This window comes from Neovison vison, chromosome 5, assembly GCF_020171115.1.
Source record: "Neovison vison isolate M4711 chromosome 5, ASM_NN_V1, whole genome shotgun sequence".
NCBI lineage: Eukaryota > Metazoa > Chordata > Mammalia > Carnivora > Mustelidae > Neogale > Neogale vison.
In genome coordinates, this window is record NC_058095.1 from 29,546,338 (window position 1) to 29,565,146 (window position 18,809).

Sequence of the window (18,809 nt, forward strand, 5' to 3'; positions counted from 1 at the left end):
ATCGGACTCTGGCTGGCTTGATCGACTCTGCACGGATTGGCTTATCCCTCTCCCTCAGCTCCTCCCCTCCATGCTCGCTCTAAGTAAATAAAATCTCAAAAAGGGGAAAAGAATTACACCACCCCTTGCCCCTGGCATTCTTCCCTGCCCTGTTTCCACAGCACAATCACAATTTCCCAATCTATTTTACGTACTACCTTACCATCTTCCAACACCAAAACCAAAGTTCTACAAAGCTGATGCTTGGTCCATTTTGTTCACTGTTATTCCAAATTTAGAACAGTGCCACAGTGGGAGAACCACCCACTAATTAAATGCTTGTTGAAAAAACAAATATAAAAAGATTCTTACTCTGCGGCCCAGCATCCTACATTCTACCACTCTTCTCACTTTCTAGGAGGAACAATCCTATTACAATCCCCATTTTACAGATGAGGAAACTCTTGCTCAGACAGGTTATTCATCTTGCCCAAAGATGCACAGCTAGCCAGGCAGGGAGTAGAGCTTGAACCTGGACCATCAAGTGCCCAGAATCTGGGCTTGGACCTAAAAGAAGCTGCTCACACTCCTGGCCTTTTATCTAAATACAGGAGCAGCTCCATATGGGCCAGCAGAGCTTTCTAGAACAAGACAAAGAATCCTCCTCTGGGGACACCTGGCTGGCTCAGTCGGTAGAGCATGCGAGTCTTGATCTTGGGGTCATGAGCTCGAACACCATGTCAGGGACAGAATTTACTTTAAAAAAAAAAAGGAGAGAGAGCGAATCCACCCTGTTATCAAAATGGGGAAGAGGAGGCAGGAGTGCCCAGCCCAGACAGTGGACCCCAGGAGCCCACTCCCTCTCCACTTCCTCAGGAGAACAGCAAGTGTGACTTTCAGAACGCAAGGCCAGCCTAGTCTGGCAGCCACAGGGTGATGAAGGCCAGTTAGCTGTGACAAGTAGGAGTGGGGCTTTTGACGAGCAGGGTGCTAAGAAAACAGATCGATCCTTCTAGACCAGGAAACTGCTTAAACCCAAACAGGGCCTGAGAGGAAGTTTAGCTTAAGCTGTAAGATGCCCGAGACAAGGTCTGTCATCTGAGGCCACCTAAGTCTCTTTCTAAGAATGGTCAGAAGCCCCCTCTGGTTTAGGGACCAAAGGTGGGGAAGGATACAAACAAACCCCGTTCCACTAGTCACGTGGCAAATCGCAGCCCACGTGGCTGGACACTCACAGGTATGGGGACGAGATGATATCTTTGGTCTTTGGTTTCTTTTTATTTATTTATTTTTTTTTTAAACTACTTCCTAAACCTCTCAAAATTGTCAAAGATGCCGTTGCAAGACTGGCCCAGGGCTTTGTCTCTGCTGCTCACCTCTCTTTGTAAACCACCAGACCAACCACACACAAAAAGTTTCCTGTCCCCTGAAGAGACAAGTTTCCATTCGCTGATGGATTCTTCCTCACCCTGTTCTGTCCCCTGGGCCAGGTTGCGTCAGGGCCGCCAAAGGGAATCTCCCTGGGTACTTACCTTCTTTTTTTTTTTTTTTTTTTTTTTTAAAAGATTTTATTTATTTATCAGAGAGGGAGGGCGAGAGAGTGAGCACAAGCAGACAGAGAGGCAGGCAGAGGCAGAGGGAGAAGCAGGCTCCCTGCCGAGCAAGGAGCCCAATGCGGGACTCTCATGACCCGAGCCGAAGGCAGCTGCTTAACCAACTGAGCCACCCAGGCGTCCCAGGTACTTATCTTCTTTCTCCTAAAATTCACCACCAGCATGAGATACAACTGTGCCTGCTCCAGACCCAAGTGAAACCACTATGTCACCTTTCTAACACGAATGCTTTGAAACAAAAGTCAAGTTCTTTGAGATGGAGTCAGATAAGAGCCTTAGCTCTGAACCAGCTCTCTCCCCAGCCTCCCCCACACAAGGATGCCCCCCCCCCCAGGAGCCATCCACCTCCCACTGGGCCTTCTTTCTGTGGCAAATGGTCACCTGCTAATCTGGACTCCCAACACTTAGGTCATCTGGACTTCCTTTTCAAACAGGTGTGGGAAAGGAGAGATTTTTCAAACCTTTTTCCACCTAGCATTAGTTCTTCCAAAACACCTAGCATTACCAAAGCCTTCTGTCCTCTCCGCTCAGACACTACCCAAGGCCAAGCAGATTTCTGAGGGGTGCGGAGAAATGAATAGGAATGTGAACTCAGACAATTCTAGATTTCAACCCCAGCTCCACCAATTACGGTGTGACTTGGGGCCTTATTTCCTAGTCCACAAAATGGGCTAGTAAGGTTATCATCACTGCAGAGTTAACCAAGAGAACGTCTGTAAAAAGCCTGATTTGTTAAAGTCATGCAAGTCTACCTCTGGTTAGCTATCACGGAGGGAGGAGGACACAGGGAGCCCAAGATACCATATTCCTAAGATCTGGCCTTCCCTTCCCATTTGACAATAAACTCACAGACTAGAAACCCAAGGGGCTGGTTAATGCTGACCCCCAACTCAATGCTATCAGAACACCCTATAGCTTTCGAGTCATCTAAAACAAAACGGCAGCCAACAGCTTCCACAGGCCCAGTTCCTCGAACTGCCACCGGGTCCACCAGGCAGCCTGGGCTGCCCTGAGGCTGAGTGTCTCCGACCATCTGTTCAGACCTCACTGCCCCCGCCACCTGGATCTCTTTGCTCTACCCTAAGGGAAGAAAACCTTAAAAAGCAGTGTCCTCTAGTCTATATTCCCAAAAAGTCTCACAAGTCAGAGTCCCTGGTCTGGGCAGGATGGGGCCGGGCAGAGCTTTCAGCAAGAAGGGGGTTTCCCATATCTATTTCTCAGCCTCGTTTCCCATAAGTGGCACCTAGATACTCATACCTGGTATCAGCAGCCCCACTTCTTCCACAACTGAGTTGGCAACCTCAGTTCTCAGGGCCCCTCCCCTGCAAGAGGCCCAGGGCCCCCACCCCACCCCCCAACAACTCGGCAGGCTGTGGCTGCCAGGCCTTACAGGAGAGAACGGAGTTTCAGTGAGCACGGTGAAGGCTGATGGCACAGAGCACAGCTTGGTTCAAATCAAGAAACACTTCCCAAGTCCCTGCACACCTCAGGATGTACAGATGAGTCACTGTGCAGCCCAACCGGCTTTCATTCACACCCTCACCAGCACCTTCTAGCGGTTTACTCATCTACAAACTCATCTGTGAAGCCGACTTACTTACTTACTCTGATATCCCAGAACCGGCCCTGGCACGTAACTGGGGGGCGACACCCACCCGTTGAGTTAGTACAGGACTTCTTTACCAAGGCCCAACTCTAGAGAAATGGTCCCAAACTCTTGCTTACATCCCTGACTGCAGGACGCATCACTCATAGCCAACCAGGGTCCTCATGGGCCACCACATCCCATGGACCTCTCTAGGCACCCTGGCCCCGTTTCCCATCTTTGAAAACACTAGGCTCATTTCTGCCTCAGGGCTCTTGCACAAGTTGGTCCCTCCCCATGGAATACTTCACCCAGGTTTTCACAAGGCTGCTGCTTTCTCATCTGCCAAGCCTCGGCTCAAAACGTCACCTCTGGGAAGGTGGCCTTTTCTGGCCACCCAAGTTAAAGCAGTAACCTTCTCTCCACCCCTATCACTCTCACCAACTTCCAGGCTCCTTTCTCCCAGGCCCCCTTCCCTGTTTGCTGGCTTTGATCTTTTTCTTTGCCCTGAAGGAAACCGCTCCGTTCTTGCTGCTTCTTTTTAGGGCCTAAAACAGTGCCTGGCATGTAGGAGATGCTCAACAGTCACTGAATGAATCAGCAGAAGAGAGCAATAAACAGCAAATTCAGGATGGGGAAAGAGTTCCACAACTTAAATACCTTACAATTTTACTTGTCAACTATACCTGGGTTGTTTTGTTTTGTTTTAAATAAAAGACAGAAAGGGGAGGGGGATGATTTAACAAGGCCAAAAATTAAAAGTAAGGAAAAAGTGGGGGAGAAGAACAGAAGCCAAGAAGATTGAAAAAAAGAAAAAGAAAAAAACAATATATTTACCCAGGAGCACGATTTTTAAGAGAGTTAGCATTCAAAAAGCATAAAATGGAGAAGAGTTTAGCAACTCCCATCATGAAAAAGACCCATGCTCTTTGACCCAATAATTCCATTCCTGGGAATTATCCCAAGGAAATGAATTCAGAACTGGAACAAAAATAAAGAGGCGCCTGTACAAAGATGATTACAGTCACATTGTTTATAATAGCAGAAATCTGGAAACAACCGAAATGTCCAATAATAGGGGAAATGCTTTGGCAAATTACGGCATGTCCGCTGGATGGAATATCATGCAGCAATTAAAACGACGGAAAGGAGGAGAGAGAATCATGGAAAAGTGTTTTAGAACAGTGCTGAGAGGAGTTTAAAAAGTATTGAGTCCAGGGGCCCCTGGATGGCTCAGTCAGTTAAGCGTCTGCCTTTGGCTCAGGTCATGATCCCGAGGTCCTGGGACTGAATCCCACTCGATCGAGTCGGGGTCCCTGCTCTGCGGGGAGTCTGCTTCTCCCTCGTCCTCTGCCCCTCGTTCCCTCTGTCAAATAAATTAAAAGGAAAGTACTGAATCCCTTCTAAGTACCAGGCACTATCCAACACACCTTCCTTACTTATCCCAGCAACACTTCACACAAGTCTGAAAGAAACCTATTCCTATTTCCCTTTAACTAACAAGGAAACAGAGGTTCAGAAAGCTAAAGAACTTGCCCCAATCATAGAGGAAGCAAGGAGCAGAGTCCCGACATGTATGTGACTTTCTGCCCCCAGAGCTCATGCCTACCCTGAGATGCTCATTGTACCACTCAATGTCCTCCTTAGTGTTCAAGACCTTCTTTTTCTGATGATGCTTGTGTTTGGGAGGCCAATTCAGATCAGAAGCAGCTAGCAAAAAGTGTCAGGGTACCTGAGAAAGGCCTGGGAGTATATAGCAAGAGGCAAAGAAAACAACATGTCAAAGGAAACTACCTTTGTTGGGGGCAAGAAAACACAGAGGAAAGAAGTCAGAGGGTGATCAGGAAGACCAGACATCAGAAAGGACTGAGCAGAACCAGGAGACATGGAGCCTGAAGGGCAAGAAAGCTGGGAGCTCCTGGAAACTGGGTCTGCCCATCCTCACCCACTGCCCTTCCCGGGCCTGCACTCAGTGGTGCTCAATAAATGTGGGCTAAAAATACACACATCTCATGGTATGTGAATAAAGCAAGAGAAAAGGAGGAGGAGAGGAGAAGAGCCAGGAAGATGGGTGGACTGGAAATGGGGACTGCCCCAGTGAGACTGTGGGCTCCGGTGGCCCACAGCAGGGCGGTGGGACTAAGGAAGCCAATATACCAGTCCTGGACTTCACTGTCTGAGAACAGGTATCAAGGGCAGGTGGGAGATTTGGCTTAGCTGGTTGCATGGCCTCCCAGCACCGTGTGGGCTGCCAGAAGCCAGGGAACGCTTCCGGAGGAAATGGAGATGGTCATGTCATAGGAAAAAATGTATCTAGACTCTGCCCACCCGCTGAGATACATACTGCTCTGCTCGGAGGCAGAGGGCTGAACTAGAAGACTTCACCAGGTCACTCTGCTTCTTTAAGGCTGACCACCCAGCACCACCACTCCCCAAAACCAGGCTTACTCAGAGGGCAAACACCACAGATGACCCAAGACTGGCTAGAGCTGGTTATTACCGAAAAAGGGGGAATCGCTATGAGGGGGTTCATCCTATCATTCTCTCTACTTTTGTAAATGTTGAACACTTCCCTATTCGAGTTGTCAAAACACATGAACTCAAACCCAGGCATTTTATCTAAAACTCACCAGGACCCTGCCCAGGCTTTGGGGCTGCCCTCTGGATCCCAAACAAAGGCCACCAAAGTCTTAAAAAATTATTCTATCCCAACAGATTTTTCAGGGGGAAGAGAAAGGAATTTGCAACTGCAAGGCAGACAGGATAAGCAGGTCAGTAAGACTGTCCAGGTTTAAGTCACAGCTTGGTCACTCCTCGGCTGTGTGCCTCCAGGCAAAACACTTCACCTCACTGCACCTCAGTTTCTTCCTCTGCAAAATGGGGATAACAATACGATCTTCCTCACAAGGTTGCTGGGGGGCGTAAACGGCACCCCAAACTCCCAAGAGTGGGGCCAGGCATGGAGTAAGCTCGCAGTACAAGTCAGCTGTTGTGATATCCCCATTCTGTAACTCGGATAGTCATTTCAGAAACCATGCATCCATGTGATCAGTAATCTGGAGAAAAGGAACAAGGGTGACACTAGCCCTCTAGTTCTAGACCTCAGGCAGTGGCATGAGAGCGGCATGGCCAGCCGCCCCGGAGTGGGCCCCGGCAGACCCAAGCCTCCATCAGCCAAAAGGCTAGAAAGAGCTCTTCCTTTCAAAAAGCCAGCACAAGAAACAGGAAGCTGCTTCCTTTCCTTTCCATTCTGAGCCAGCATTTCCTTTTTTGTTTTAAAAAGCATTCCTTGTCTGCAGCCCAGCCCTTCCCCTGCCCTCAGCAGCCCCAGGCTCAAACACACCCACAGTTATCTGCATTTCTCTTGGATAGTTTTCTGCCCACCAGCAAGGTCATGAGGTTCCTGGTAGACCCTGAGTGAGCAGTGCCCTTGACACCAGGCTATCTGGCATGTGGGGGCAAGAGCAGGAGCAAGGACTCCAGACACCCAAATCTCTCTGGACCTGCTTTCCTCACCTAGTTGAGAGGATTAAGAGAAACAGGTCTTTAAGTGCTAGTATGGCGCCCATAACACACTCTGTCTCCCTTTGGAAAGCACCTCCCTTGACAAAGGCAACCCCACAGAGCTTGGTAAGTCTAGGGAGTCACCAACCTCTCCTTAACCCGTCTGATATAAACTGGAATCTCAAAGGGGGACCCCAGCAACATAAAAACATAAAGCTAAGCTGACACTTTCTTGCCTCTTTCCCTGTTCATGGCTTAAGGAAGTATTTCCCCAACGATGTTCAGTGGAATCAAGAGCCCTGGATAAATAATAAGTTTGGGAATACTTGCTGCAGAACTTCTCAGGGCCTTTAAAACACAGGAATCTCCAGGAGGGAAGGGGCTGATGTGGCGCATTCTCAACCACAAGAAGGCCTCTTTCACAGATACAGTATGGGAAAAACTGCACTAAGCCCTTTCAGGGGCCCCAAATGGGGGTTGGGGGGGTGGCTCTCAAGATAATGCCCAATGACGGAGAACACTCAACTTTATAAACATGCCTGTAACTTTTTTTCCCAGCCAACAAAAACTCTGAATGCCCCATGAATAAGCTGGTCCTGCTTATCCATGCCCAAACCAAACCCAAACTAACTGGCTAACCAGGGACTCAAAATCTCCAGGTGTCATGCTGAAGAAAGCCCTGCCACTCTATATGCAGTTTATCTCACCAGGAAAGCAGAACCCTCATCAATGTTACAGACTGGAGTCTGTAGTGCATTCTGTGCAAAAAGTTACTCTTCCTAACAATAGCTGGTCTTTCCATGGACTGCAGTGTGCTTTCTTTCCCAATCTTTTTTTTTTTTTTTTTAATTTTAAACACAAGTCTTAATTCATTCTTGCAATTATTCTGTGGGTGGAAAAATGAAAAGGGGGAGAAAAATGGCAAGCAAACAGGATACTTTAGCTCCATTATTTTGAAAGGCAATCTGCCCAGTTAAAACACACGGCTGCCCACCAAGGCCAGAATGGCAGAGAACGAGAGAAGCATATAAATATATAGGTTTTATAAGCAGTCGCAGCTCGAACTGAGGCCTTTTCAATGCAGATGAGAAACAGTCATGCCGAGGAACAAATGACATAGCGTTTCTGATCCCAGCATCTGTCCCCAGTGTACCTCTCTGTAGCTCTACCTGGGGTCTGGGATAGGGCAGAAGGCTAAGATGGACACAAAGGCATTGGATCAAAAGGTTGTATCTTCCAGAAGTGTCAGCAAGTAACTTACAATGTCACCTTGACATTAAAACCAACAACAATGTATCATGGCAGATAATGCAACATCTGCACCTATTTAATACAGTGCAGGCCCTACAGGAGTAAAAGTTCATGCACCCAAGTCCCAGGGGACCTTTCAATGGAAGGATGAGAAGCCCCTAAAAGTAGAGTCAGGTCAAAGAGAGCCCCTTCTGACTGTGCCAGCCCATTGGCCAGACTGGTTTTCAAAAGAGGGCACACCTACAGGATACCCAAAGCTGCTCCCCAAGGATCTCTCCACTGCCCAGGGTCCCCAAGATACTGAGATCGGGGCTGGGAAGACAAACCCAATTGCTTGCTTTTTGCAGGAAACCCCTGGAGGCAGAGGACCCGGCAGCATAGGAGGATGAGAAAGCAGCTGCTGCCCTCTGTCTAGATGGCCCCTGCGGTCTGACCCCCATCCCAGTGCTCAGTCCCTCCTCCACCCTTTTTTTTTTTTTTTTAAAGATTTTATTTATTTATTTGACAGAGAGAGATCACAAGTAGGCAGAGAAGCAGGCAGAGAGAGAGAGAGGAGGAAGCAGGCTCCCTGCTGAGCAGAGAGCCCGATGTGGGACTCGATCCCAGGATCCCGAGATCATGACCTGAGCTGAAGGCAGCGGCTTAACCCACTGAGCCACCCAGGTGCCCCCTCTTCCACCCTTTAACAAGGTTAATTCTCTCACAGGGATTCCTGCGGAGTCACTTTCCCCCTCAGGCCTTCAGTCACCTACCTCGCCTGCATGACGACAGGGGCCGGACTAGACAGAAAGCCCAAGATCCTTTGAAACCCTCTTGCCAAGATACCCCAAAGAGCTAGCTGATCAATATCTGTGGTTGGTAAGGAAAATGAAGCTCCAGTTCAATGAGGTGCCTTTCGTGAGTTCCCGGGGATAAAGACCTCATCACACGGAAGCGGTCCCAGTCCCTGGACACTGAAAGACTTGACACCCAGCACCCACTCTTGCTGTCTTAGGTCAAGGAACATTCCCTCTTCTAACTGGCCAGCCCAAGTCCCCGCCCAGCTTTGCTGCAGGCAACCACAAAACCAGAATCCACAGTCCATGACAAGTACCCCATAGCCTCAGCCACGGAACAAAACTAGAAGCCATAATTCCTGCCACAGAACCCAGTACATCAGTGTCAAGGACCCAGTCCTTCCTGTCTCCTGGTTATGGTCCTTGCTCTCAAAGTGGATGCCGATGCAAGGAGAAAAGAGGTAAATGCATAAAGGCCGATATTTTATAAATCCTGGTATTCATGTTGGGGGAAGGGGCGAAATATTGTGCCCCAGAGATTTTATTTTATTTATTTTTATTTGAGGGAGGGAGAGCATGAGAGAGAGAGGAAGAGAATGCATGTATGCACAAGCAGGGGGCAGGAGCAGAGGGAGACACAGACTCTGCTGGGCAGGGAGCTCCTTACAGGCCTCGATCGCAGGACCCCCGGGATCATGACCTGAGCCGAAGGCAGACACTTAACCAACAGAGCCACCCACGCGTCCCCTATGCCCTAAAGATTTTATTTTATTTTATTTTTAAAGATTTTATTTATTTATTTGACAGAGAGAAATCACAAGTAGATGGAGAGGCAGGCAGAGAGAGAGAGAGAGAGGGAAGCAGGCTCCCCGCTGAGCAGAGAGCCCGATGCGGGACTCGATCCCAGGACCCTGAGATCATGACCTGAGCTGAAGGCAGAGGCTTTAACCCACTGAGCCACCCAGGCGCCCCTGCCCTAAAGATTTTAAAGACTAGGATCAGGATTACATGTGTTCCTGTACTTTGAGCAGCAAATTCTACTTCTGGGAAGAGACTCTCTGTAGCACGATTTACACTACCAAGACTTCAAAACAGCCTGAATGGCCAACACCAGGAGGGCTGGTTAGATGAATTGATGGTATAACCACACCATGTAGCCACCGAGAGAGATGATGTGTATCTGCATGTTGATGCAGAGAAAGAATACTGCATTATAAAGCAATGCACATGGGGCACCTGGATGGCTCAGTTGGTTAAGTCTGCCCTTGGCTCAGGTCATGATCCCAGAGTCCTGGGATCAAGCCCCGAGGCAGGCTCCCTGCTAGGCAGGAGGCCTGCTTCTCCTTCACCCACTCCCCACTGCTTGTGTTCCCTCTCTCGCTGTGTCTCTCTCTGTCATATAAATAAATAAAATCTTAAAAACAAAAACAAATAAAGCAATGCACATGGTATACTCCACAAATACATACGTGTATGTCTGTATGCAAATGAAGACAGAAACACTGGAAGAATATACAGCAAAATGTTAATAAGAATTAACCAGATTGGGGCACCTGGGTGGCTCAGTGGGTTAAAGCCTCTGCCTTCTTCAGGTCATGGTCCCACAGTCCTGGAATTGAGCCCCACATCGGGCTCTCTGCTCAGCAGGGAGCCTGCTTCCCCCCCCCCCCCCCCGCCCGCCTACTTTGTGATCTCTGTGTCAAATAAATAAAACCTTTAAAAAAAAAAAAAAAAAAAAAGAATTAACCAGATCTGAGAGGTGGCATTCTGGGTGTTTTTATTTTTCTTTTGTTCATCCGTATTTTCTTTTTTTTTACACCAAACACAGACCATTATGTGTATTTCTAAAATATTTCTGTAAAAAGGAGAAAGCTAAAGAATATGCCGTGCATCTGAGGGATCGCTCAGAAAGTATAACGCAGGTATCCATTAAAAAAATTATGAGCAAGCTGATCTCCAGGCAGCTTCTCATTTCTCAGCGACACCAGCAGCACAGGGCTCCTTGCATCACAGACCTGTCTTTGAACTAGAGGGAAGCAGCCCCAAGCCCAGCTCAGAGGCTGCACAGCCTGCGGCAGCCACCAATAAACCGAGTCACTGGGAACGGAGCCACCCAGCAAACGCCCCTGGAAATGCCCGTGTTACTGGCCTCTTCCTGGGGCTCAGGAGCCACGATTCTGAACAGAATGGCCAGCATGACCGCTGGAGGCAGTTGCAAGGTTCAGAATGTGGGTTCTGAGGACAAGGTAACCCAGGTCTGGTCCAGGTCTGGTCCATCTACTCACTCAGGCCTCTGAGCCCCCGATGAGACGAAACCCTCCTACGGCAATATATGCCGAGGGCCTGGAGGAGTGCTCGACCCAGAACAGGTGATCAAGACTGTTTCTGTTCCATGTCTACCCTCACTGAGCAGGCAGACCCATTCCCATATCCCCAAAGGTACTCGTATGGCTTTCTCTTCCCTGAATATGAGGGAAGATTCTGATCCATCTCTTCTGAAAAGACACAGACCATCTAAAAAGCACAGCTTAGAGAGACATGGTCGCAGGTGTTGCTACATCTCCCCATGACTGCGGGCACTGCCACCAAGGACCAGGCCCTCTGCAGTGCCTCTTCAGACTGCAGCCAGCAGGCAGGGCCAGAATCTTTGTGGTGGGGAATGCAGCTCCCCAGAATGTGGGGCTGGCCCAGAAGGGAAGGAGGCCTTCCCATTATCATCCCCAGGCAGCAAGCCAGCAGCCTCCTGGCGCTCACTCCTGGCCTCCTGAACCTGGGCTACAGACGTGGTGAGGCCTTCCTCCAGCACCACCCAGCCCTCCCCAGCCTTGGCAAACGGTAGCACCCTCTCCAGGCCACTGCTGCGAAACGCCGGGGGCGAGTTCCACCAGGGGAAAAGATGAAAGGAGATACCAAAGGTGACAGCGTCCCATCTCTGCACCCCTCCAGCAGGAGGCTGCTACTCTGGCAATGGAGCAGGAGAGAAATGGCCCACTCCAGAGCAACAGCTGGTAGGGGAAAGGGAAACCTGCTTTTGCTCGAAGTTCTGCAGGGGACGTGACCTAGGACACTAGGACTCTGCGAATAAGTCCCATGACAACAGAAGGCTAGCCTGGCCGACTATTTGGTCATATCCCCGATTCCTAAGCAGTCAGCAAGCCATGTTACTTGGAGGCACTATGGTTCATCTGCCTGGCTCCCCACTGGATTCCAAGTGTCCCCCAAAGACCAGGAGAGCAACCTCCCTACCACTGAATTCTTCCCAGGGTGGCTGCCCCTAGCTCAGCAGGCAAACCAGTAATAACTGAAGGTGTGTCAAGTTTATGCAAGGCCCAAAGGCCTGATCTGTGAGGACGAACAGCATCCCCTCTCCTTTCCGGAAGTTTGGGGTGGGGTGGGGGGACCATGGGGAGAGCTCGGGTACTCCACACAGCAGGTTTCTGACCTCTGGGTCACCCATAATCAAGGTAGGTGAAAGGCAAGCCCCACTGACCTTCTGAGTAGCAGCCCCCTTCCCTGGGGGGCCTCCTGGCTCCTGGGCAATTCCTCAGGGAAGGGGCCCCAATGCAGACTATACCCACCATACCTCCCCACTGTTGCCTTCCCAGCAGGCCCATGGGCAAGATCCTTCGGGAACTCCTTTCTCCAAGTCACTTGCATTAGAGGGGTTTCTCTCTAAAAGAGCCTAAGGTAGGGAGACTTGGTATGCCATGGCCTCTTCTGGAAAGTGCTAGCAGGGAGGCAGAAAAGGGCAAAGTTACCATGCCCCTAAATGTGAATCTTCATGAGGCACTGTTATCTCTGCAGAGCCCAGCAGAGACTTAGCCCAGGAAGGATGAATACATGAGGGAATGAACTGGCATGGGGGTTCCAGGCCCAGATGTGAGGCCAGCCAGGTGTCCCGCTGTGAGCACATCTGGGAACAAGAACATTCTACCCCTCCTCCATGGAGTTCTCCGACGCCCTGGGAGGGTCTGATGGAGACAGGGCCCCACCTTCCGCTAAGATGAAGAGGCCTCACGGCACTGGTTACAAGTTCTGACTCTGAGTGCAGATTTTGTCTCCCCTTCCTCCCCACCTAGAGAGAAACAACTGTGTGGTGAAGGTTGGTGGATTTCTAGGAAATACCAGGAGGCTGAGAAGGACCCAGCAGCATCGGCTGGCAGGTAGGAGGCAAACATTAAGCCCCGGCTCCTTCCACTCTTTTGAATCCCAAACAGGACGGCTACGCTAAATCTCGGACACCAGCAGGTGCGCCCAAGTCCAAGACTTCCAGCGGCCTCCCACGTGCTGTTTCTGCCAGCAAATACTTCCTCAATGAAGGCCAGAGTGGGCTGGGGTTCCTTTCTCCATTCTGGGAAAAGTCGGATAAGCCAAGCCCTCTGGTCAGCCCCTTTCTTTAAAAGCCAGGAATCCAACGTTGCAAGCACGGTCTCTGGGGGCCCTGGCCTGGCATATGATGAGAGAGGAGCCCACAGAACAGAAAAGAAAGCCAGAGCAGACATTACCACTGCCCTGCCTACCTCACTACACACTGGTGGTGTCTCCCAGCCTGGGTCAGCCATCTCCAGGAAACAAGAGCCAGCTCTGTCGAAGTACCTTCCCCTGAAGGAGGTGTGGGTTATGAATGTCACTGGACTCCTCCCAGGGAAAGGTGATAGGCAGAATCTTTTGGTAGTAAGACACGGACTTACAGCTCGCAACACTGCAGGTTTCTGCCGTCTCATCCCCATTTTACAGATGGGAAAGCTTGAGGTTCAGAAGTCATGGGACTTGCCCAAGGTCACACAGTGAGTCCCCAGATCTGAAACCAAAGCTGTCCACCACACTGTCCCTATCAGCAGAACTCTATGACTAATACACTTCTCCCCTATTTTATCACTTTGATAGATCTATTAGAACTATTAGAACTATTTTTAAATGGGGACATGTTAACAAATTTTGATTCAACCCAACTGAGCGCCTTCATGAAACCACCAAATTTAGAGCCGCGAGAGCCTGAAAAGATCCACTCCAGCCTCACTGTTCAGGTTAGGAGGCTAAGGCCTCCAGGGTGAAGAGATTCATTCAAACTAGCTGGAGGCAGCCCCAGGGAACCAGTTTCTGAGATCTAAATTCCCATCCCGAAAAACAAAGCAGATCCTCCCTTTTGAGGGAATGGGACGGACCCAAACCAACATCACAATGGAAAGAACAGGGACCTGCGTATTCCCCTTTGGGACTTTGGATGGGTTTCTGGCTACCAGAGCCCACCCTCCAATAAACCCTTGGGAGGGAAACAACTGAATAAACATGGCCCAGAGACCTAAAGAGTGGGACGCTTTGGGGTGTCCTGATGCCATACCCTTGCCAAAACAAATGACTCTGGAAGTCAGGGCACCCAGTGGGCAAGGCACTGTTTCCAGAGAATGAACAGGAACTGGTTCTCCTGTATCCACTCTGTGAACCAGGAGCTTCTCTGAGTGACATGGGGACAATCCCAGAGAGGCCCACACAGAGAACTTTCTCTCGTCTCAGTAACACAGCAGTCCAACCAGACACATGCTGCGGGACAACGATCCCTCCTCCCACAACTAAGCCACACAGGCCCCCTATTGTGTCAGTTTAAAAACTGAACTTTGCTGGGCAAACACATTCGGCTGTGTTCAAGAAACCAGTTTCTCTCACCACTTGGGAAACAGCAGCATGCATGCAAGAAGGGACAGCTGGGGGGGTGGGGGGTGTTGTTGGTTGGTTTGTTTTTTAAGCAAAGCCCTGGTCATCACTGCTATAGCAACTAGAACAAAAAGGAGACTAGCCAGCACCGATTAGATAGATGCTTCCAATGTTCCTGGTTTTGTAGCTCTTAAGAAAACAGAACTGCAGGAGAGAAGTCATTTTGGATCAAACAGGGATTCTGGCTTCTGGTGTGCTCAAATCACGGGCTGGCCCTCTGACAGCTGGCGAAGGCAATCAGCAATTGGGGGGGGGGGAGTGAGAAACTAAGGTTCTAATAAAACAAAACATCCCCAGATCTGCAGAAGGCCAGATGTGCCAGTGCAAGGTGGAAAGAAGATGGGATAGCAATTAAGTGGTGCCTGGCATTTCGCAGCCTTCCCAGTCTCTGGACAAAAGCTAGTTGGGAATGCACTAGTTTCCCTCTATTGTGTATGGGGGAGGGTGAGACTCGCCCACCCCACCCCTTCTGAGAACCCAACCACCCTGCTGACTGGTTCTTCCAAACCCTTTTAATACTGCACTTCCCGGCTATAATTTGAGGGAGGAGGGCCCGCAGATCTGATTTCTTCTTTACACCGGAGACCGGCTCCTCCAAAACCCCTTAAATAGTGTCATCTTCCCACCAAAGGCGTCGTGCCCCAGCACAGTCCTCCCTAAAACAAAATCCAGTGTGTGAGGAGGAGTGGGGGAGTCGCTGGGTAATTATATTTCGAGCAGTGAAATGCTGTGGCTGTGCGAAAGGAAAGCACCAAATGCCTGAACGGTAAAAATGCAGTTTCAGCAAACACGTTGCTGAAAAGCGGCAGACAAAAATCCTGGGAGGAGAGGAAAGCAAGGAACAAGCCGGAGTCTGGGGCGTGAGAGGAAGACACACAGGGAGAGAGAGAGAGAGAGAGAGAGAGAGGGAGAGAATGGCGGGCGTATGGTCACACTTTAGGGGGACCCCCCACGCCTCGTCACCCCGGCCCACGGCTGCTCGTCACAGTCACACAGAGAAAAGTCCAGGGTGTGACTCAGTGGGAGAATGAGTCCTGCAGCCCCGCAAAATGGAAATGGGGTGGGGGCAGAGATGGGGAAGCACGGGATGCCCGCGGGCAGCCCACCCCGCCCACGGGCGCCTCCAGCCTCCACCCCAGTTCCCACCCCGCCCCTCCCCCTCCAAATCCCGCCCAAGGTGAGGAGCTGGTCCTGGGTCCCCAAGCCGCCGCATCAGCGAGTGGAGGAAGGAGAGGAAGCCTCAAAGGGGCGACCCGAGCTCCAAGATGCATCTGGGAACGAGTGCACATGGGCAGCGAGGGAGGTGCTGGGGGCCACTTCCCGGGCGCGCGGCCCCCTTACCTCCAGAGTCCGGATCTCCTGCTGGGTGAGGTCGTTGGACACCGCGCACTTGGTACGCAGCCCGCGCAGGCTGCCGATGGAGATGTCGATGAGCTTCTGGAGCTGCCCGCACTGCTGCAGCGCCCGGCTGGCTGCGGCTCCGGGGCCCCCGTCCGCCGCCGCCGCGTCCCCCCCGCCGCGGCCCTCCTTCTTCTCCCCCATCGCCGCCGCGCGCAGCGCTGCTCTATCCATGCCTCGGCATCGGGGCCGCGGGGTGGCCGAGGCGGAGAGCCCGGGGGGCGCGGGCGCCTCGGGAGGGAATCCGCGACCGGGGAGGGCTGGACCAGGAGCGCCGCTCGGCGCAGCCGGATCCCGGACGCTGGGACGACCGGCCGCAGAACACGCTGCTCTCGCCGACAGAGCCGCGGCGGCAAAGCGAAAGCCGCGGCGACCCGACGGCTGCGGCTCCCGAAGCTTTTAAGTGGCCGCGGGGGCCGGGTCAGGGGAGCTGGGCATGCTGGGACTTGTAGTCCGCGCCGCGCACCTGCCGCCCGGCCCGCGCCCTCGGGGCCCGGATCCGCTTCCCGAGCCCTGAGCCCCGCACCCTGTGGTCCAGACTTTCCCCCTCCGCTACGGGCTCCGGCTGTGCGAGACCGCCCCGCCTCTGCGCCCCGGGAGTGGCTGCAGCAGCCAGCTCCTCCCCCCGGGCTCCCAGAGCCGGGGGAAGCCTAGTGTCCCCGCCCTCCCCGCCTCTCCCCACCGCACTCCCGCCTCCAGCCTGGGGGCTTCCCACGACCCCCGGATGGGGCGGGGCAGGGGCCGGAGGGTCCGCTTCCTGCAATTCTGCAGCCGCTGCTGAACCCTTGGAAGATGGGGACAGTGGAGGTTCCAGGATTTCTATGTGGGCTTTAGGAGCCGCCATCTAGTGGGAAGGGGCCTAAAGTACTCGTCCTCCGGCTGGTTCACAGAGCACTGGACTCTCAATTGTCTACACCAGCCGGAATGCTCAGACCTGGAGAAGGACAGCAAGGGCTTTCTTCCGGAGCCTATTTTCCCACCAAAATAAGTATCCCATCCCTCCGCCACCCCAACCCAGCAGTCGAGTCCAGAGGCCTGGGGTGGCACATGGTCATGGGCTTGGTGCGCTCTAGAGCAGATGCCCTGGGTTCAAATTCACACTCTACCTAGCTGTGTGACTTGGGCAAATTGAGCTCACCTCTGAGTGTCTGACTTTCCCCATCAGTAAAAATGGGTTGATTCTAGTACCTATCTCATGGGGTTCCTATAAAGAATGAGTTATGTATGGACCTGAACTGATTACTGACACATATATCACTGGATAAATGATGGTATTTGCTACAAGTGAACCTCAGATCTCCTAAACTGAACTTTAAAACTTCTTAAAAACAGGGGCCCAGACCTTGTCTGTGGACACAGGCACAGTGTCTGACTATGCCTTCTAACTCAGCATTCAAGCTGCAACCCATCTCCCCACTCTCCCTCCAACCCCCACCCCCGACCTCCTGCCGCGTTCACATGTGCCCTTGGTTAAACTGAAAAGCCAAGACTCTAATCAAAAGCACACAATTCCATACTTCCAACATCTGCTATCCAGAAGGAATATCTCTAAATTTTCTCCTGTAAATGCCTTGGCTGCAGAAGTGGCTGGCTAATTTATCTTCGTATCCTCTTTCCCAGAGCCAAATACAGCGCCTGGCCCACAGCAGGAGCTCCATGAAGTTGTGCAACCCATTTCACGAATTCTTCAGGCAGATCCTATACTGAGTTTCTCCAATCTTTCAGGCCAGCCCTGGCCTGGGCACTTTCTCTCTGTGTCTGTCTTGTCTGTCTCCCCCTCTTTTTTGAAGAATGAGAATTGAACAGGAGGTAGGGGCACAGCATTGTATTCCTGCTTGAACTCCACACATAGGACCAGGGGGCATTTTATATTAAACCTTCCTTTAATGTCATTTGAAATTTCAAAACTAAAATACAAAACTATGACAACTTTAAAATGTGCTTTTGTAAACTCACCCATCCGCTGAGAATTTTCTGAAACATAAGAGGCTTCCTTCCTAACTCTTGACCCTTTCCACTCCTCACTTAATTTAAAACAGGATTCCCTGTTCTGTATCTATGAAGCCCCCCACGCTGACTGTCACCTTAGCCCGGTCCACGGTCGTTGCAGAAGAGTCGTAACTTTCCTGAAAGGGAACTGTGTCCCTGTTGTTCTCTACCTGAGTGTGAATCAGAATCTCCTGGAAGGCTTGGTAACATGCAGTCATGGACCCCACCCTTATGGTTTCTCATTGAGTGCCTTGAGGATGGGGCTGGAGAATGTGTGTATTTTGTTTTGTTTTTTAAAGATTTTTTTTATTTATTTATTTGCCAGAGAGAGAGAGAGAGAACAAGGGAGCACAAGCAGGGGGAGTAACAGGCAGAGGGAGTGATAGAAGCAGACTGCCTGCTGAGCAGGGAACCCGATGCCAGACTTGATCCCAGGACCCTGGAATCAGGACCTGAGCCAAAGGCAGACGCTTAACCGACTGAGCCGCCCAGGCACCCCCAGAATTTGCACTTCCAGCAAGTCCTCAGGTGCTGCTGCTGCTGCTGCCTCCACAGGTCAGGGAGCCTGAACTTTGAGAAGCGTTGGTGTGTAGGAAGGTCAGTGGGCCCAAAGAACTATCTCCAGGGACCATCCATAGCGTGTCCCAGCTGATGAAGAATCTGTTTGCTCAGCAGCGAGAGCTGCCAGGCTTGAGTGACAGGCTCGCTCTAACTCAATTCACAAGCAGTTTCCTGGTAAGTGCCTATTTATGCTATAATGGCCACGGGGGCCTGGTTGGCACATTTCCTGCCAGGGCCACTTCAGGTAGGAAGCCAGATCCTGAGGAGAGTAACTGCCGGGCAGTGGTGTTGGGGCTGGAGACTGGACAAGCCCCAGCTCTGGTTGCTGTCCCACCAGGCTCCAAATGCCTGGGCCCCCTTCTGTGGACACGGCCTTCCTTCTGTTCTGCTGAAACCAGTCAGTCAGCCACTGGCTTCCTACCCCCTCCATCTCAGAGGCAT

The 18,809-nt window shown here is 51.3% G+C and overlaps 1 protein-coding gene across 4 annotated transcripts in view; it reads right to left on the reverse strand.

Moving 5' to 3' along the window:
- KSR1 (kinase suppressor of ras 1) overlaps nt 1–16,182 on the reverse strand; it is a 149,863-nt gene extending 133,681 nt beyond the window's left edge. For 2 of the 4 annotated variants that reach the window (XM_044248342.1, XM_044248340.1), the window contains exon 1: nt 15,762–16,182. In XM_044248342.1, coding sequence (XP_044104277.1) covers nt 15,762–15,992 — 231 coding nt within the window. In that variant the 5' untranslated portion in view covers nt 15,993–16,182. The remainder of the gene's footprint in view (nt 1–15,761) is intronic. The other 2 variants (XM_044248339.1, XM_044248338.1) reach the window with 1 other exon arrangement.
- Nucleotides 16,183–18,809: the final 2,627 nt, after the last annotated feature.